Consider the following 22,300-nt stretch of genomic DNA (forward strand, 5'->3'; position numbering starts at 1 on the left):
TATACACGCGACTTTTGCAGAGTTGATGCGTGCGTCTATACACGCGAAGAGAGAGCAAAAAAAAAATCCAGAGAGTGCTATTTGGTACCTGAATGCTGTTCCAGCATTCTAGCACCCAATAGCACTCTTTCGATTTTTTTTGGGTGCATTGCATCATCCACGAGAAAGATTTAAGACAAGAACGACATGAATGCATACATTGTCAATACACGATTCAAGACAGACATGAATGCAATACTATCAATTCACAATTCAATATTACTATCAAAGATTTAAGACAAGAACGACATGAATGCATACATTGTCAATACACGATTCAAGACAGACATGAATGCAATACTATCAATTCACAATTCAATATTACTATCAAAATTTTATGTGTACACATATATACAAGGAAGTCCATATGTCGAAGTAGCCCATGGCTTCAGTTACAAAAATATATATACAACCACATCCTCAATATGGAATGTGATACTATAAGTCTGAGTACTACTCAGACCCAGATGATGACTCGCTGCTCCCTCCATGATCAGACGAGCTCACATCAGTCGGAATGTCCGATGAGTAGTGCTCACGTCCACCCTCTGTAGTGGTGGCGGGTGGATCATCAGTGGTAGGATCATCAGCAGGTGCAGCAGCAGCTTGTGCCTGTTCAAGTAATATATAGTATATAAGTACATATATATGTAATTCAATAAACCAAAATCATTTGTTTAGAGTTTTCAAGTACCTGTCGACCGTATGGTCTCATGGCCATCTCAAACTGTGCGTCCGTAATACGTCGGCTCTGAAGAGGGCCCACGTGTCACGTCTGCTATGCCGATGAGCATACCCAGTATCGTGGGCTGTGGGCTTCCTCCCCATAACCCGTCGCTATATCATAATCAACAGAATTTGTAAGATTAAAACAATCATAGAATCAATGAATTAAGTAAACAATCAAATAAAGTGGCAAGATACTTACGAACTCTTGACTCGACGCCACCAGATCCGAAATGTGAAGATCCAATGGTCTCCATCTAGATCCGTCGCTCGTGCCTCCACATGCTGCTTGCTCTTCACGCCATCCTCCTCTGCTCATTTCTTTGCCTCCTTCCACTCGCGTTTGTGCGCAGTGGGGCAAGTTTCTCGGCAGGATAGCCACCCGCAGCTACATTTAGCCCATCATCATACGCGAGTTTCTTAAGGTGAGATCTTTTATTACTTAAGATCTCCCTTATTCGCGTCCTTCCCCATACATCCGAGAATGTCGCATGTGGGGGATTGGGGTACCGACTATGTACATCTATCACCTCCCCAACTAATCGGCTATTTTGATCTTTAAATCTAATAAAACAATTTCTATACAAGTTTGATACTACCCCACGCATGTACTCCATTACCTCTTTCCCCCTCGCATCCATCACTACCCCGCCCCTATCCGTCACATCATAGCAGATCACTCCCTCCACCTCTCTCACCTCCTCCTCATCCTCACTGTCTCCTCTAACTCTTTTCCCTCTATCTCCTCTCTCACTGCGTGCCCTACTACCTCCCCCACCAAAGCACCCGCCACATCCTCCACTCCCACTCTTCCTACTGCGGCGTTTGCTCTCCTCTGTACTATGGGTGGAGTCACGACTGGGGGATTGTCTACGTGACTGTTGGCTGTGAGGGAGTACGTGATGGTGGCTGTGAGCCCTGACGTGACGGTGCCTGGGAGGGTGTGCGTGAGTGTGTCTGGGACGGGGTATGTCTCCTCGGTGGGCGTGGAAGAGGAGAAGCTGCATGCCGTCTCGTCGCGGACTCACAGGCATAGACGGCAGTGGAGTGACATGGATACTCGTGGGCGGGGTATAGATACCAGGCAATCCAGGAGGGGGATGGGCATACATGTACTCTGTAAGCTCAACTGGACCAGGATGGCACCCAAAATGATTTAGCATCTCCATCATCCAAGTGCCGTATGCAAATGGATCGGATGAAGAACCTGGATCCATGAAGAATTTGCAAAAATAAAAGTATATACATGATTGGATCAAAGCACGAATGCAAGCTAGCACATATGATTTTGTGAAGGCAAGCCATATGCAAATGGGATCATCTCTCTGAAGAACCTGGATCGCAAGCATGGGTGAAACACAGTCGATTGTATACACCCGTCCAAAAATGCGTGTATATGCACGTGAACGTCTGTGCAAATAGGATACAAGCAGACATACACGCATTCCTACACGCGGCCTGCGCAAATTTTTTTTGGAAAGCGACCGACCTCCCACAAATCGTCCTTATAAAAAAAGCCCACTGTCACAATCGTTCACAAAAGTACTACCAGAGAAGGACGGAGACAATCGCATAAAGAAAAGAGACAATAGCATAAACAAATGGAAGGAAAGAGACAGGACAAAGGACAAACTGACTCACCTCTGAAAAAGTGAGTCTTCTTTTTGGCTGGTTTCCTTCACCCATGTCTGCTCCTTGTCTGCTCCTTGTACTTAGGTTTAGTGCTCTGTTGGAAGAGGCGGCGAGCGACGAAGGAGAGAAAATCTTAGTTTGAAAATGTTTATTTGGAGAAGGCGGCGGGTTATTTTAGGTATAGACAGGTCGTCGCGTGTAACAGTGCATGTATTTTTGTGTGTATAATAAAGCAGCCGCGTTTATACACACGATTTTAAGGATGTAGCCGCATATATACACGCGATTTTAAGGATGTAACCGCGTTTATACACGCGATTTTAAGGATGTAGACGCGCTGATACACGCAATTTTAAGGATATAGACGCACTGTTACACGCGATTTATAGAAATTTTTATACTTTCATTAAAAACTGATTATGATTTTGTGTTTGCTCTTTTGTACATAGGATATCATCAACCTCCTCAAGCAGTTCTGGTGAGAATGAGACAATGCGTCATCGTAATCGCGATGTGTGGTTGGGACAAAGGATCAAGTGTATGTGTAATTGATGTCAAGGATGCATTGTACGAGCGCGATTGTACGAGCGTGTCGAATTACCTCGAATCACATCTCCATGTATGGAGAATGGAATCAAACAGGTTTAGAGGTGAGTAGATGTAAATTGATAGTATTCAAATGACTCATGGTATCCAAATTAAATTAATGGAGTTGTAATATATATACTCTAATTGAAGCAGGATGCAGCACCACACTCTAACATGGTGCCCTACGCGCGGCGAGAGCACGCAAAGCATCGACGAGATGATGCTGGAGCTTCGAGATCTATTGTCAGAGATGAGTGGGAAAGGGATGACAATAGCCCTGCACCCCACGAAGTTGTGGAAGAGAAAGTGTTTGATGATATGGTGCGGTATCTTTTTAGGGATGATCCCAAAGGTATGGACGACGATGATATGGAACAAGAGCATCTTTACAAGGTTTCATCGACACCGGTTTTTGAAGGGTGCACATTCTCTATTTTACGTGCTTCACTTGAACTACTCAATATACAAACAGTTTATGGATGGAGCAATGCAAGTCTTAACACATTATTGAAGTAAGCATTCTAACTTGCAAATTTGAATTAGTGGTTTAGGGTTTAGGGTTTAGGGTTTAGGACTAATTGATGATATTGGATGCAGGCTATTATCAAACATAAGGGGAATAGACTACCCACCTCAAGAGACATAGCAAGGCGCTATGTGACATCTCTTGGAGGATTGGATTATGATTGCATACATGCATGCGTCAATGATTGCATTCTCTTTCATGGGACGCATAAGGAGGGTTGACATTGTCCCACTTGTGGTGAAGCAAGGTATAGAATATATGTGAAGAGTTTTGATGTACCTCGTAAAGTCTTGCGACACTTTTCTATAATTTTTCGCATCAAACACATGTTCAAGTGCAAATCCATAGCAGAGCTCATGTCATGGCATTCCTCACATCGATCGGATGATGGCATCATGTGGAGAATTCCTGCAGACACTCATGTGCAAGGCCCGAAGGAAGCATGGCGGCCGAGGGTTGGTTGATACAAGAGTCTCTTGTATATATTTCAAAATTTCTTGGTCAGGTGGACAGCTCTTTGTTGCCATGACTATGGAGCAATGAAGAGGACTTGAGGATGACCTCTATTGTGCCTCAAGGAAAAGAACAGAGTAAAGTAATTGACAGAACATTGATTGATGATCTCAATTTCACTTGCATCCTTAATAGTGATGTGATGAGCAGATGGGTTACAAGATATGAGGATGCAAAGACAAAAAGGCAAGCAGAAAGAGCTCTCTTTCGGAGGCAACATGGCTCTCGTAAGACGTATCCTAAGCATCTAGCAACACTTCCAAATGATATCCATGTTGATTGGTTGCATGAGGAAATGGGGAGAGCAGAGAGCGGTGAGGGGCTGCATATCACGACGGAAGAATGGGGGAGTATGCACGAGGATGCATGTTAAAGATACATAGAACTAATGTTTTGCATTAGTTGTAAGTGATTTGCTTTTAATATTTATTCACATTGCTTACACAAATATTGCTTCTATTTTGGTCCAGTGCACTATGTTCAATGCTATATGGTGTGAAGGCAAGCATTTTCGAACACAAAGAATTGATGAAAAGAGGAATACACAAGATTGCGGTGTCATTAGTAGCTTTGAGGGAGCTAATGGAAAAATGGATGATTATTGTGGCACAATCCAAGACATATTTAGGCTTGACTTTCGTTGCTTCTTTGTGTATCTTTTGGATGTCAAATGGCAAATGAACGTGGTGGAAAAAGGGCCTAATGCAACGATAAAACGCCATGCAAGTGGCTATATAACTATTGACTCTACAAAGTTTTGGCAAACAAAGAAAGATAGGCTCGTATTGCCACAACAATGTGAGCAGGTATGCATTTTTTTACTAATGTGCTTCATGTACATATATATCTAAGCTCGCGTACCCCTTGACTTTTGATATGTTAATTAATTACTGCAGTATGTGTATTTGAGTAGGTTATCTATCTGCCAATGGTGCATGACATTAAATGGTGGTACGTCATCCCTATTGCACCACGTTCCAAAGTGATGTATAATACATTCACTGATATGGAGCATATGGAGGATGTAACAAGCCACAATGAAGATGATGTCGAACATGCCAATGAAGATGTTGTGATCGATGATCAAGAAATAAGAGATGATCATGATAATGAGGATGAGCGTGCCATTTCTCATGATCATGAGAATGACCCTACCATTAAGGATGATGGTGATGTTGATGAGGATGATCAGGACATCGATACCATTATCAATGGACAGAATATCGATAGTGGAATAAATTTAATCGTAGCCTTACAAATTGATCAAATGGATATTGATGTTGATCGTTTGGCAAGGATGGATCTTATTGAAGATGAGATCGAACCCTAACCAATCCATCACTGTATCGTTCTAAATTGATGACATTTCTATTGTATATGTTGTCTTTTAATTATCATCTTATGATTTATTTTTGAATATATTTCATTGTTGTAAATGCATGTAGTGGGATTGTGTAATGATATATACTGTAATGTACTATGAGATGGTTTAAAGAAAATAGTTTTTAATTTTGTAAAGGAATGGAGTTTTTCTTAATAAAGTTCTTGCGTGTAATAATGCGTGTATATACACGCGCTGATACACGCATTTTTGAAACCAGTATACACGCGAATTTAGATGCCAATATACACACACTGGTAGACGCGTTTCTGAAACTTCAATACACGCGAATTTAGATGCCAATATACACGCGTCCGATACTACTCACCCGAATCTCAGTTATGCTGTGGGGCTAGTAAGCCAACTTATGCAAAGCCCCAGAAAACCTCATTTGGATGCAGTGAGACGCATTATGCTGTGGGGCTAGTAAGCCAATTTATACAAAGCCCCAGAAAACCTCATTTGGATGCACTGAGATGCATTATGCGATATGTAAAGACCACTGCACATTATGGTCTTCTTTATGAGCATGGTAAAGGCTTGGATGTACATGGCTACACAGACGCAGATTGGGCAGGTAGCTCGTATGATAGGAGGTCTACTAGTGGTTATGCCGGTACATTTGGAAGTGCAGTGGTGAGTTGGAGTAGCAAAAAGTAACCTACTATTGCTTTATCTAGTACAGAGGCTGAATACAGGGGTGCATCCATTGCTACATGTGAAGGAGTATGGTTAAAGAGTCTCTTGGCTAATTTGGGTGATCCTATTGATGGCAAGATTGTCATTCATTGTGACAACATGAGCAGCATACAGTTGGCCAAGAATCCAGTTTTTCATGCGTGGACCAAACATATAGAGGTCCACTATCATTTTGTCAGAGAGAAAGTGTTGGATGGTACAGTGGATTTGCAGTATGTGAAGACTGAAGAGCAGGTGGCCGACATCTTTACAAAGCCACTTAGCAGGGAGAAGTTTGAGTACTTCCGTACTATGTTGGGAGTACGTGGGATGAGCTTGAGGGGGAGTGTTGAGAGCTTTGATAGCCCAAGCTCATCTACATCTTCATCTATGGCAGTACATCATGAGCTTGAGAGGGACTGTTGAGATTCAAGCTCGATGTCAGTTTGTGCCAATTGCAGTGCTGGCATGTTAGGTAGTAATATGTGTGACATAAATGATCGCGTGCAACTGGTCATAGTGTGTGGACATTAGCTAGGGTTAGCTGTGTGTGGACACAACACAAGTAGTGTGTTGTAGATTATGGATTATGGCTTTATGCATTGCGTGAGAAGGGAGATGGCTTCCCTCTCTAGTTAGGGTTTGCTCCTGTGTGTGTGTCTCCTCTCCCTCTACTTGTTTTTCATCACATGCATGATTCATATTCTAAAAATTTAAAAATAGAGTTCTTGATTTATAATTTTTTATTGTTATAGAAGGAAGCTTAGTACACTATTCCTTGATGAAAGAGGAGTATAGGTACTACTACAATAACAATATATTAGACCTCCAGTTCTAGTTCATTGGTCCTTTTAGGGGTTACTGGAATTAGTTCCACCCATCAATTAGTTCATTTTCCACCCATCAATTAGTTTTTTCCTCACTTGTCATTTCTAGGTTTTTTCCCCTTGAATACTCTTTTGTAGGGACCGGTGCGCCAGACCCTGAGGGCAATGATGATGATTAGGTCCTATGTACCAGAGTCGGGCCTCTTTTGTGTACTTCTTTTTGTGTCGGGGGGTTCACTATATGTAAACTCTGTATATCACGTGCGTTCAAGGCCTAATTAAAAAACCCCTTATCTGTAAATTTTTCTTGAATAAAACACACCCTTTTTCTCTTGAGTCTGTAAATACCTCCTTTAAATGGTTCCCTTTTGTATGTAAAAAATGTGTTAAAAAAAGGGATTTAAAAAATCCCTTCTGTTGAACCCACGTGCTATGCTTACATATTTATGAGTGATCCCCCGAGTTTTTTGTCAGCTCTATGCCTTTTTTTGTGTACTTTTTGTCGGTTCCATTATGAGCAATGTAACTTTTTGTTACTAAATAAAAATTGCTCTTTCATGACCTTTCAGTAGAGAACACGGATGTAATTTGTGAAACTGGCATATCAGTACACCCAGTTTTGTAGGACTGCATCTGGATGTACCATTATTAAAAAAATAAATAAAACCTCCGTCCGTCGATATAATCGTCGATATAAGTGTCATTGTCAACATCGAAACCGTGGTTGAAAAATTACTATTATTTTTGACACGCATACCAACGCACACATTTACACGTATATCGATGCACACATCGATGCGTATATCGACAAGCATATCGAGGGTTCTACGCTTTTTTCGACGTGCATATCGATGCTTTTCATGGTTTTTTTTGCATTTTCAAATCCGTCGAAAAAAAAGGTCGAAATCAATCCGCCTGTAAAATAGTGTATCTGATCTAAGGCATTTGATTGGTTATCATGTTGTGAACTCCAAAAAATGTAAGGACCCAAGAAAATGTAAAAAATACTGTAAAATTATTAGTATGCATGCATTATATAGCCACTTAATTCATTACCCTATGTTAATTTTATTTTATGTTGTATAAGATGATGGTGATATTGGTAGTGATGATGGTAGTGAAGATGAAGACAGAGAGATGATAATAGTGATAATGAATAAGCTCATCTTCATGTCAATGGCCTTTTTTTTGGGCCCTCTATCAACGAGTAGATTATGTTTTTGTTGACGGTCTCTTATATGCACTCTCTTATATGCGCTACTTCATCGTAAACACTTTTTTCATGGCCCCTCTCATCACAAGAAAGTTATGTTTCCTGTTGATGGTCTTTGTGTGCACTACTTCAATGCTAAGCATTTTTTCATGCCCCCTCATCTCACGAGAAACTTATGTTTTTTGTTAATGGTCTTTTGTATGCCCTATTACACTAGTGTAAACTCTTTGTAAGTCTCGGTTCTTGCAAATAAATAATGTTGATAATACTATTTTAATTTTTTTGGAGGCTTACCTTTGTTTGAGTAATGTGAAAATTTTGCCAATCATTTTGACACAACTGTAGTTTATGACATATTACGTTTTTTTTCTCATTCTATTCTAAGTCAATCTTGTGTTTTTAAATTCAAAATGTTTAAGAAATATTGTTGCTATGCTTGTTGCTCAACATTGTGCCCATAGTAGCAAGTATAGCCTTAGTAGTAGGCATAGAGGTGAATTGGGACCCCAATATTTGTCAAGTTTGTTCCATGGCTTAGTGCTATACTTGCTACATGCAATTTCCTTGTAGTCCAAATATCATGCATAAATGAAGTAGGGTAAATATGTAGATCTTCAAAAAATCCCGTAAATCCTGATCTTCAATCTAGAGGAATGAAGCTTCAAGAGCCAATTCGAATGTTAATTTTGTTTGCTTAATGTTGTGGTGGGAGCATACAAGTAAAGTAAAACATTTGCTTTGATGGTTGAGTGTGGTGTGACCACCATATGTGAGTGATGCAAATGTCAGTAGCTCAATCACATAACATGTATAAAAATGAATGGTGCATGACCTTGGACTTTGGTGTAATGTTTGCAAAATAAGATCAAATTTTGGTAATAATCCTATTAAATATCTAATCACATACGGTTTAGGTTCAATGGTAAACATGGGCACACGTTTTAATATCAATTATTTTTAATGTAACAACAATTGTTCATTACATAGTAAATCTAGTCAGCATGTAACCCTTGAATCTAAACAAAATGAAAAGATAAAATGTCTAGATTACAATGTGTTCTATAGTTACACCATTAAGATATGAAATATGTTATCTAGTAAATCTCAACATGGTATCACTCATATCTTCTAAGAAGGCACATGTTTTTGGAGAATCTGATCACCAATGCTACCTCACATAGGCACTTGTTTTTGGATCATCTCACCAGTGGCACATGAAAATAATTTCTTCTAGGAGAGAAAGTTATAGAGGACACTTTGACCATTAGGATCTACCCAATTCATATATTATGAGCTAAACTTTTAATTACACAAAGTTATAGAGGACACTTTGACCATTAGGATCTACCCAATTTATATATTTTGAGCTAAAATTTTAATTACACAAAACTAAGAAATAGTTAGATGACACGTGAACATGTTAATAAACATGATGATCATGTGTTTTATAATAACTAAGATTTAATTATTGAAGTGGTGAGCCAATTAAAGTCATATTCTGTCAATTTTGTACAGCAATACAAATTTTGCAGTGCCTTAGAGATACATGGAGAAGGATAAGTCTCCCCATTTAAAAACCCCATAGATTCAAGGGATAATTTAAAAAGACCAAATATTCTTTGGATTTTTCAAATGAAGATATACCCCAGCTTATTTAATTTTTGAGACGATAAAGTACCAGATGTAAATGGATTTCCACATTTTTGAATTAGAGAAAACCTAATTGTATGTTTTTTTTTTTTGCAAATCCATTAAAATTTTTTCCCTTTTGTTGAACTTATGTGCTATCTCATATGCTCGTCACTACTGCCATCGCTCCTGTGAAGATTATCTGTGGGCTACAGCTCTAGTGAGGTGCTACTTCATTTTGGATCGTCTTGGTTTATTTGTGAGTTTAACCTTCCGGCCGAAAGAGTCAAATACATCTGCACATTCGAATTTCGAAATTTGAGATTTGAAGAGGTACTTGCAACTCTTGAATCAAGGCGCACAAGCAGGGCTTGACACGCACGCATGGAGTTATGAAGTCCAAGCTTTTTTTCTTCTTCTTTCAAAGGAAAGAGCTCCTTTAACTGAGTAATGCGCCAGTTTTGCGACGCCTTATTACCGAGCATCTTCTGAAATCCGGCAGCAAAGAGCGTACTAAATAAGTAGGCAACTGAGAGAGTCTCAAATCATTGAAAGAACCAGTACATGGGAAGCAATTCGGATCAAGCAAAGGCTTTAGATAAATCAAAGACGATGCGCATAATCAAAGGAGACAAAAGGGTGTGCGGTATCAGAGGTTCTACTCGCGGCTCAAACAAAGCAACCTTAGGGAAACCGTCTGTTGACCGACGGATCAGAAGGAATTACTTATTTCTTACCTTGGCCGCGACGGATGGGCAAATTTGAATGGTGGCGACCTGCATGGGCTTGCGATTCGGGCGTATCTGGCTGCAGCACGCAGCGAGCACGGCACCAATCTGCTTAGAGTGAATGGCACCACTCGCCGTGTACGCCGCAACACGACATATACTGTCGCCCTCAAATTCAGCTCCACTGTGCAGGTTACTCTAGATATCAATTTCGGGAGGATTTGTGACTCTTTTAAATTGAAGAGGTGAGAGCAACTGTCCTGCAATTTCATTTCATGTACATGCATGTACACATAACATACATGGTTGTTGTACATATATAGGTGCCACAATCAAGAGAGTTCCCAAGAGCTGAAACTCCTTTAAATTCATTCTTGACAACCCTCTTATGCCTTCCTTGGCATGGTCGATGGCTCCTAAGCTTTATGCATAGGCCCCTCGGCTTGTCTAAGCTTTATGCATAGGTCCCTTGGCTTTCCTAGTTACTTTAGCTAATAATGCTTGCTTAGATTTAGCTTAACGCCCCTTGTGGCCAAGAAATACCCCACCTTTTGTTGAACTATCATCTTACATAGTTTTAGATCCATTTCTGTTGCTTGCTTAGATTTAGATCCATTTCTCTTGCATGCGGCCTTGGCTAGTCTACACAATAACCACTTTCAATTGTACAATAGCCACTTTTAATTTAACTTCTTCAAAATATTTTTCCTTGGAGCCTCTTCTTGTGTACCGAAAGGTGAAGGTCGCACAGACTTTGGATTCTTATGTGAACAATCTTTAGCTACATGTTCCAATCCTCAGCAAAACAATAGTTTCTTTTTCTATTTCCTTCACAAGCACTCATTTATGCATTGATTTCTAGATTGAGTGTTTTAGTAAATGACTAAAAGTGGAATTAGTGCTTTACTTTCTAGATTTGATAAAATTTAGTTGTACATGGGCCAAATGGTCCATTTTTGTAATGGCCTTTAGGCCTTTTTAGAAATAAACATTAGTGACATGCCTACAAAATGTGTTCTTTGTTATGCATAATCTTTTTTCCTTAATTTTCTATACATTAAAGGTTGATATACAAAAAATATTTTCCCATGTCCCCACTAGAAGGGAATGACCACGTAACCAACATCTTAGACTTAGGATTTGTTTACATTTATCCTCTCCTGTTCTCATCTGTATCATCATCGGTACAAGCATCAATACATGATTGTCAATATATATATAAGCAATGCCTATAACAAAATCATCGAAACACGTGTTGAAAGTTTTGGAATAACTATTGGTATATATGCATCGGAATATGAATCTCAGATTTAAGAGAGACTCAAGAAAAGGTGTTCCAAAGCAAGACATACTTCTACAAACAAATATGATTATATTTATATTGCTAAGAGAATTATTTACGTTGTTATGTTTCAAAAGATTAGAGCCAAGCTCTTACAAAAAGCATCCACCAAAATACAACCTATCTACTCATCATCATTCGCACTATCACCTACAAACCATAAGTTGCAAACTTAAATATACTTACGTAGTTGATAATGTCGGCCCAATTAATTGGATTCCCTTCTCTGTCTAGCTTCTTGTGAGAAATACGGATGTTCCATACCTCTATGCATAGTCATACTCATCTTGTGTATAGGCACAATGAGTTACCTCTTTCTACACACATTTGTCAACCATAATTGAGCCCACATTTGGTACAAGCTATGCTTAAACACATGGAGTAAACGTGAGGGATTCACTTAAAAACTATGTAAGAAAGCGTCAAGCATCACCAACACTGCCGAGATGAGAAGCATCCAAACCTTTGTGACACACTATAGCTACCTCGCGTTGTTGCTTATCCTTATCAGGAAAGCGTCTGGCATCACCACCACTGCTGAGATGAGAAGCGTCCAAACCTTTGTGACACATTGTAGCTACCTCGTGTTGTTGCTTATCCTTATTAGGAGTGTTAAGTATCTTAGCCCTAGCCTTCTTCTAATCATCTACATCAAGATATAGGGCTTATTAAAATTTCCCTCTTTAATCGTATCTCATATCTTTGCCCTTCTATGTCTCATAGTGGCCCTCTTTCTCTTTAGCATCCACTTTTTACCGAAATCCACGTCTTTGTTTGGATGTGGGAACTCTTGATAGAGCTGATAGAGGATATAACACTTCTGCTTCATGAGGATATCATGGGGAAATTGAGCTAACAAGAGTTGAAGCATACACGTCAAGAAGGTAGCACCTACATCTTCCTTGATGATGGATCCATCATTGAAGCATACTCTTAAGCATAAGAATATGCAAAGGGTCTTATGTATAATTCTTTGCATAGACTCTTACGCATAAGACTATTCATAGAGTCTTATGCATAGACTCCATGCATAATACTCTTTACATAGTATTATGCATAATACTATGCAAAAGACTCATAATGGTCTTTGCTTAGTGTGGCATGCATAGAGACCATGAAGGAAAAACCTATGCATAAGAATATGCATAGAGTCTTATGCATAAAACTCTACATAAAGTCTTATGCTTAGAGTCTAGTGCATAAACTCTATGCATAAGACTATGCAATAGACTCTATACATAATACTATTGTATAGGCTCTTATGCATAATACTCTTTACACCATGAGGGATTCATAGAGACCATGACTGAAAATTATATGCATAATACTCCTAGCATAGACTCTATGTATAAAACTATGCACAGACTCTGTGCATAAGTCCATACAGTAGACTCTATGCATAATAGTATGCATACACTCTTTACATAGTCATAGACTATAGAGCCTATTGTAGAAGACTCTATTGAATAGACCGTATGCATAGACTGTTATAAATAGATTCTTATGGATAGACTACACAATAGAGTCTATGCATAAGGCTATTCAGAGTCTAAAACCAAAAGGGCATAGAATAAATAAAACAAATGCTCCCACAGCACCCAGGGGTGCGTCATAAGAAAATATGGTATGTTTGAGGCCTACTCTACTGGTGGAGAGCTTTCTTGCTTCTAAGCTTCAACAAAGACAACCTAGAAACCATAGTTTTTTCCATATGCATATGTTTGACTTTGCAAACGTTTGCATATGCAAACAATAGAACTCGTATGTTATTTTAAAGCACATGTGCCCAAAATAATAAGGGCTTTTTTAGATGTTTTAAAGTTTTTTACTTCAAATTTTTATTTTCAATATCTCTTTGTAGAGTCGCAGAGGCTGCAAACTCCAGCGCTTTTGGTGTCTGCCACCACTGCCCTCCCTCCTCCCTCTCAAGACTTAGGCTGTGAAAATACTCAAAACATTAGTGAAGAGACCGTCTTTTCTTATCATAACTATGGTTTTGTTTCACCCCCAAGTGCTTGGGAGTTTGTTATTTTAGGCTTGGGAGCATGCATACTCTCATAGCTAGGTTCTTTGATGCCAACATGCATAAGCTAAATTCTTCTTGTTTATTTTGGTTCTTTTTTTGTAGCATAGTTTTTCCATATGGCAAATGATATGGCATACTCATACGAGTATGGAAGTATGGTAAAAACCTCTAGCATGAAACATATTACTTGGCTGCTTAAATGCTTGTAGTGTGGTGCCAAACCTAAGAGGAAAGCTTGCAAAACTCAAAAACTCAAAATCCCCCAAAAAAAAACAACCTACAAAACTTAAAAAAATCCTAACCCTAGCACATAGGAAACCCTTACATGCTTACAAGCGAGGATGATAGAGATAATGAGGGTTCAGGGTTTAGAGGGCCTGCACAATAGAAGAGGGGCCTACAAAATTTCAAAAAGAAAACCAAAACTTAAAATTTGAAAGAAAACTTACAAAACTAAAAAGAAAGCCTTACCCTAACACTTAGGAAACCCTTACCTACTTGTTGTAAGGGAGAGGATGAGAGATAGAATGATGAGAGGGCTTGCGTGTGAGAAGATATGATTTACAAAAACTGAATGCTGAAAAAGGGTAAAAGAGGAGAAACGTTCTCGGGTTTATGTTTTTCCACTGTCGGTATGAGCATTGATATAAATTTTATCCAGAGTCTGTATACACGTCAAAATAAGTGTCCATATGCTCAGACGCACATATCAACGACTATTACTGACGGTATTATCGACACTTATACCAAGGCATATAAGATCACATACTTCAAAGAAACTCTCCTTAAAAACATTGGTAGAAAACATAGGTAATGGGTAGATCTCTTGTAGAGCCCCCAAAGTTTATATAGAATTTTTATTCATTGTTTTAAGTGATGCACTATAGCATGCATAAAGCATAATTGATGGGCCTCGACACTTTCCGCTCTACGAGAAGAACAAACCAATGAGTTTTATTACCTAAAATTACTAGATCATAAGGGTAGTGAGAAATGTACCCTCTAATATAGTAGTGTAAAAACATGGTAAGATGTCTACAGATAGCCTTGCTATTTAAGACCTTTAAGTGTTTTTAAAGCTCTCGTGTATGAAATAAAACAAATAAAGAGATTTTTCATGATGTTAGGACTTCAAAAGTATGATTTTTTAACTTTTTATTAAAAAAACAAATATGCTATTTAAAAAAGATTTTAATAGTGTTATTAAAACAAAAAGTAGGCCACCTTACTATGGTTTTTTTAGCATGCTTTTACATAGCATCATGCACCTTCCACTAGTTTGAATGTGAGAAATGAGGAAACAAGGCACCTCAAGACATATTATTCTATTTATAAACGTCCTTAAATCTCTTGAGTATCTTTATTTTATAGGAAGGCTAAAAATTTGTTATAAGATATTATGTACATATTCTAGACATAGAGCTCACATAGATAAGATTTGCATGTACATTCATACTTTTTCATAGGAGTTCTTATGTATGCGAAGATGTCTCTCATCTTGATTGTGGTAGAGCTTAAATAAAATAACATAGATAAGGAGTGCTTTTATAAGCTTTATGATGCTTTTATTAAATTAAGGTTGGTTATATGATATCATAACACCTACAAGACATATAAAATAATGCTTGTGCTTAAATGGGCTAGTAAAAAAGCCTTGAAATCTGTTCTTTGATCCCAATAGAAGACTAATGTGTGATATTACCTTTAAAAAAATTTTTAATGTGGCCTTGGAGAGGCTAGCAATTGAAATTCCTCACACATAAGCCTGGACATATTCATACGAATTCCTACGCATGTAGAGATATTTTTCATCTTCCTTATAGGGTGCACTCTCAACACAATAAGGAGTGCTTGCATAGGCTAAAGGATGCATAGAAAGCTAAGTAAATGATTGACAAGTGTTATGTACAAACACTACAATTTACAAAATGTGTGTGTGAGATGTTTGCGCGGACACACACACACGACGACGGCGGGCGCGCACACACACTCGAGTAGTTGCAATGACGTGTGTATCTTTAGTAATTATGGAAACTAAAGTAGCATATTTGATTGCAAGCCGACAACTTGGTGGATTGTAGTAGTTTTTCATTGACCATAAAAATCAACAAAGTTTGATCCAATAAAACTAGATTATCATATAATTCTAGAACCATTGGTTGTGTTTCTACTCAAACCTGTGCAAAAGCCCTTATTTGTTGAACCAATAGCTAGAAGTCTTTAGTTAATCATAAGGTGTCAATATATACTATGACATGAAAACCTTGAATGAATTGAATGCTATGATATGGTTAAATGGATCTCTCCTTGTCATGAAGAAGAACAAGATTCTTTTGAAATGAAATCTTATTGGATGAAAACAAGATTCATGATCTCATCATTAGCATGAAACAGTGAAGCGTGTTCGTTTAAGATCTCTTGGTCACATGATTTAGTAGCATGTTTGCGAGGGCAATAGGATTACAAATTTACAAGACTTTAGTGTGACCACATTAAAGGTATATGGGGATCGTTGGCATTAGAATTCGAGGAGCTCTTCAATATGGCTATCATGATCACACTGAGACATTTGCATCTCATGTGATTGATGCATGTGGCCCGTGGGGCTGCATAGTTGCAGAGGCAGTGACGACAACGCAAAACTAAATGTAATGCGGCTGCTGCCGGCATGGTCTGCGGTCGTGCACGCAGCCAAGCATCGATTTGCTGCACTCAAAACCTTTCGTTACTGTCTGTGCAAGGAAGCCCTTTTATTTTTATTTTTTTTCCGTTTTGCAAATGCGCCTATATTGGTTTCGTGACCCAATACAATATATTATAGGGAAGCATTGAATATATCAAAGCCCGCCAGCTTTCATCAGTTGCAGGGCTTTCTTATAAAAGCGCGAGGGAGCACAGAAGACCTTTCATTCACGGTCTTGTGGAGCTCGTAATGCTGTAAAGTGGAGTAAGGAATTTTCACAATATTCCTCGTTTTTTACGGCGGTGAAAAATGTCAACCACTTCAACATCAAAGAGATTTTGCGCAGGTACAGAGGGTGGTGCAAAATCTCGGAGCTCAGCCAAGCATGTTTAACGTTTCAATACACATACACAAATGATATGCATAACATGGTAAAAGCCTCCCATCTGCCCAAAGCTAATAGCCTTCTCTTACCCGGCTTTACCAGGGATCTTTCTAAATCACATAGAGTTTGTACTTAGCTGTCCCTAATGGCCAAATCTGCAGCAAAATCGATCCATTTCGGAACCTCAGTGATCCGTGCACTGGTCGCCTCTTAAGTAGCATTAAAGCCCTTAAACTAGGACAAGAAAAATTGAAAAAAATGAGGAATCTAATGGATGCTCCCAAGCACCACAGTTTACCCTGTGCAATTCGCAGCTCTTTCGGACAACCTGCAGTAATCCCCCTTATACCCATCAGAAAAAAGGAATCCCTTTGATGGGAATCCTCTGCATCCTCTGTGTGCGTGTGTGACGCTATTTAAATTTTAAGTCATGTGGGTACTGATAAAGACCTGGATCATTCTAATCAACGGCTTGTTTCTAGAACTAATCAAAGCCCACATTCGATCCGTGTCCGTTATCCTTAACGTGCTGCTTGATCAGCATTAGGAACCTTCTAAATATTACACCCACCACCGTCCCACGCGCACATTTTTATTCAACCTTCTAGAATTAATTTTGATAAATTCTATTCTTGCTAACGGCTTCCTCCAAACCTTCTAGAATTAAGTTTGATAAATTCTATTCTTGCTAACGTCTTCCACGAAATACGAAGGCGTGATATTATTTAGGGCCGGGCAGTGAGTAAAAAACAGTCCTCGGTGTAATTTCTCACAGCCCAAATTCAGAAAAACCGGTCCTTTAGTGTAATTTCTCACAGCCCAAATTCAGAAAAACCGGTCCTTTAGTGTAATTTCTCACAGCCCAAATTCAGAAAAACCGGTTGTAATTTTCACGAGTGTAGATTTCAAAACTTTAGTAGTTATACAGCGATTAACGTGTGCAATTTTTTCCAGTAGAAACCGGCTGATCCTTTCTTTTTACTGGTTAGAAAACAAGTTTATTTCTGACTTGTACGTGTTTTATTTCTTGCTTTCCTGTTTATTTTGTTGCTGGATCAGAATCATCGAGAGCTCTAGGAGATTTTCAAGTGAGATTTTCTGACATAATTGCTGCAGCCTGCACTGTCCGTTCAGTCGAGTGGGTACTTGTACCCTCTCAGCTCCCATTAAAAAACCTGGCCACACAGACATGCGGTATCAATTTGAGAGAATCCTTACAGCAAGACTCAAGTGCTTGAAAGACATGACCACACCGAGCGTTCATGAACCTTTTGCAATCTCATTAAAGGGCTTCTATCAACTGTCTTTCATTATGGAGCATCACAAATTGTTCTACTCATGTAGTATGTTGTTGAAGGTACACGGTTAGTAGTTTAGAACTAAACCTACATTAAGCATACCCAATTTTTTAAACAATTGCTTATTAAGGTTTCATAAAATTACGTGTGTAGGTCGAACTCACTTGATTTTTACCATGGTATCATGGAGTGGTAGTGAATGGGGTTATTCCATATGGCGGCTTTTGTAAGCTTTCGGGAAATGCTTTGAAATAGGAGATTATTCACGCGGGGAAAAGCGCGTGAGAGGACACCATCGTCACCTTTTGCCGAGGAAACGTCAAATATAAGTAGGAGAGCTCGAGAGCAAGCCAAGCAGAAGAGACTTGTCCCATCGTCTCGACACACTATCCCTCCTTAGTATGCTCTCTCCTTGCAAGCACTTGAGCTGTAGACCAACACCACACTTAGCCTATTCATAGTGGTGGAATAGCAAATCTCGTTCAGTAGATCCATCCTTAGACTCACGTTGTCTCGTAGCCTATTAAGTTTCGTGCATTAACACTTCCATCTATATACAATTCCATTGGATTCACTACCCGAGTCGTTATATAATTAGGAGCTCCACAATTTATAACTGATCAGTAGGTAAGAGCTATCTCACAAGATTTTGTTGATCTCGGCAATAATACGCATCTTTAAATGGACTGATTCGGATCTAATACAGGGTTTCACTATCATGATTTTCTGTATATGTAGTAACATTATATCTACAAAGTTGTCTTGTATTCAAATCTTCTAACATTAGAACTTTTCAACCCCTGTACTATAGGTGGGATTACGTGAGTTGACGATTCTTGCAGTACGCGAGACATGGAGCCAGGTTTAAATGTGAGGAGCTGAACATGCTTTTAGATATCTACATTTTGAGAAGCTTTAGCTTGAAATTTTCTTTTCGACCTATGTGGGTTTCAATCGCAAATATTTTGAAGCAAAAGCTCAAAACTGATATAATGCTATTTGGTTGATTGGCAATTGTTTTATGTAAGTATAAACCACGTGATGCTGATGTTTGGGTGTTTGTTGCCACAGACACTGATGGACTCGAGGGGTTCAATCGGCCAAGTGTACTGCACGCCTCCTCCTTATCATGAGTTTCATCAGATGACCAATAGCCCAAGCACCACGGCCTCAGCTATGGACATTTTGTGCGAGATTGTGAATGGTGAATCTGATATTAGCTTCATGGCTTCAATGCAAAATGCTCATGAGAAGGCAAACTTCCTAGATATTCTCTATTGTAGAGGAAATGAAGCAAAGGCAGATGATGTTGAGATGCTTGACGGGCAACACCATTGCTCTAATAATCCTGCTGTACACTTCAGTAACACTATAACCACCACTATGCACCAAGACGCTTCTCCTGACTTACACCATTTCAAGCTCCCATTACTGGAGCAAGAGCCCGAGAGTAGCATTAATAATAGTCAGCTTGATGAGAAACTGAAAAACAAGGAGATTAGACGCAATTTAGAGAGGTCTATAATGACGAAGCAAGATGATTATTTGACCCAATCATTAACACCCTTAAGCGCCGAGAGCACTGTGGTGGCTGAAAAAGCTTTAATTAAGGAAGAGAAGCCGGAGACCAGGAGTGCAACTTTCAATGCCATGATTAATGTTAATAATGCTAAGTTCAAGAAGAATATTAATGGAAAATATGTTGAAACTGCTAAGCTCAAGAGGAATATTAGTGCAAAACATGATGATAATGCTAAGATAAAGGAGATATTTGTCAATGCCAAGAATATTGTGGATGAGGATGGAGTGAATCATGTTGATAATGATGATGACAATGAAGATGATTATAAGCCCAACAAGAAATTGCGTGTGGAGAGATCATTGAACGAAGCCGGGGTACTTGCCGGCGAGACGTCAAAGACTGGGCCGAGAATGACGCACATTAGCGTCGAAAGAAACCGTCGGAAGCAGATGAACGAGCACTTGGCGATTCTTCGCTCTCTAATGCCGGGCTCTTACGTCCAAAGGGTGAGTATATTTCATCACCTCTAATCTAACTGTTAATCTTTTTGCATAATCTTTTTGCATGGAGTACTAACGTAAGTAGGTCTGGGTAATGATAATCACTTATGGCTCCGTTGATGTATCAGTAATCAGTTCGTGAGTTATCGATGCAGCGTTAGGGTAATTAAAGCAGCCCATTAATCGTGCCCGTAAGTGGTAGCTGCATTAATCTCAACGTTAATCTGCATACGAGTCCTTGTTGAAGTTTTAATCAGGTTATTAGGCTTGATACCTTGTCATGACTACGTCGTGTTACTTAATATTTTGCACGCTGCATGCAGTGCTGCAGCTGTTAAATTCGGTGGATGAATATCATCTCGGGAGCCTCTTAATAAAATTTTATCGTTGCAATATGCATGTGTACACGGAATCACGACAGTCAATTATCACCACATAATAATGCAGTTTTACTTTTATCTCTATTTAGCTCAATTAGCTTATCTAAACGTTCGTTAACGATTAGTTAACCGAAGTTGTTACTTGAATAACAAGCTAAAGCGTGTTAAACCTAATGTGCGCAGAATGACCAGGCGTCGATAATCGGCGGTGTGGTGGAGTTCATAAAGGAGCTGCAGCAGCTGCTTGCATCGCTGGAAGCACAGAAGAGGCGGCGGGCGTACGCGGCGGAGGCAGTTAGTCCGCGTGTATGTGCAGGCAGCGCGGCGGCGAGCCCTCGTGGCAGCCTCATCAGCCAGCAACCCGGTGGTGCGGCCGGTCTCAGCCCGCGTGGCGCGACGCAGGAGCTCGTGGCCACGTCGAGGTCGGCGCTGGCGGACGTGGAGGTCAAGTTGGCCGGCGGCGCGCAAGTGTTGTTTCGAATGCTCTCTCATCGGGCCGCGCGTGGCCAGCTACTCCAGCTGGTGGCGGCGCTTGAGTGCCTGAGCTTGCAGATTCTCCACCTGAACATCACCACCCTCCAACAAGCAGTGCTTTACACCTTCACGCTCAAAGTACGTGAAATGTCTGTTTGTTTGCTGAATTTTGAGGCACATCGACCACCGCCGTCAGCGTCGTCGTCTTCATCATACATGCATGCACTGTCTAATTACACTCTTAGTGTGTTTTGTGCAAACACTCTTTCTAATCAACAACCCCAAATAACCTATTTAGGACACTTATTAAGCATGTGCCTATCTTTAAACCTTTCCTGTTTTCATTTTCACATTCACAATTTCTTCAACCTTCTACCGATTATCTAACAACCTTTTGTTTCCTGCCTTAAGCAGATTGGAATCGATTGCCGCCTCAGTGTGGACGACCTTGCTGATGTTGTGCAAAAAATTTTCAAGGATATTCACTCCAGATGATGACATGAACCATACATGCTACACAATGTACTTTCAAGAGTGCAAGTCAAGATAGAGGCCAATAGTTTAGGTACACATTAACAATATGTAATCAACACACATGTTCAAGAAGGCATACATGATGATGTAAATTGCAAATTTGCAAATGAAGGGTCTTCACTATGTATATCAACACACATGCTCAAGAAGCATACATGATGTACACAATGCAATTGCAAATTTGCAAATGAAGGGTAGACTTTAGTTGGAACTTAAAGTCTATTATCCAATTTTGTGGAGATGTACATCAACCTATTGCAAATTTGCAAATTAGAAAGAGCACTGGTCTACCTTCACATGCTTAACCTCACGACTTGAAACTTTGGAATAAATGCATATCATAGCACAAAATGTGTCTTTAGCTAACTTGAGAAGCTCAACCTTACAAGAAACCTTGATCGTATTTAAGATTTTAATCAAATTTCTCTAATAACCTAGAGTTGTATGTTTCAATCCTATTTTTTTAAATCAAACTTGTGTCATATATGATTGCATTCTTCATATCTCATTAACGATGTAATGGAACTTGGAATAACAACAAAAACTATTTGCTTTTGAAGTATTTTGATACAGTAGAGTGCAGTAACGCTCCAACTCAGTCAAGCATTAGTAGATCATGCAAGTAAATACATGTCGAATTTTTTTTTTTTCTGGACCAAACATTACATGGAATCAT

General features: G+C 39.3%; 1 protein-coding gene across 1 annotated transcript; it reads left to right on the plus strand.

The window, feature by feature from the left end:
* Positions 1–18,566: 18,566 nt before the first annotated feature.
* On the plus strand, positions 18,567–21,894 carry LOC147624633 (uncharacterized). The gene is made up of 5 exons (XM_086819651.1): positions 18,567–18,841; positions 19,026–19,084; positions 19,286–20,242; positions 20,800–21,228; positions 21,505–21,894. The coding sequence occupies exons 2-5, from the start codon at positions 19,067–19,069 to the stop codon at positions 21,583–21,585; spliced, it is 1,485 nt and encodes a 494-aa protein (XP_086675777.1). The 5' UTR covers positions 18,567–18,841; positions 19,026–19,066; the 3' UTR covers positions 21,586–21,894.
* Positions 21,895–22,300: the final 406 nt, after the last annotated feature.

Source organism: Cibotium barometz, chromosome 25 (genome assembly GCF_041138505.1).
Source record: "Cibotium barometz isolate CiBa-2024 chromosome 25, ASM4113850v1, whole genome shotgun sequence".
Classification (NCBI taxonomy): Eukaryota; Viridiplantae; Streptophyta; class Polypodiopsida; order Cyatheales; family Cibotiaceae; genus Cibotium; species Cibotium barometz.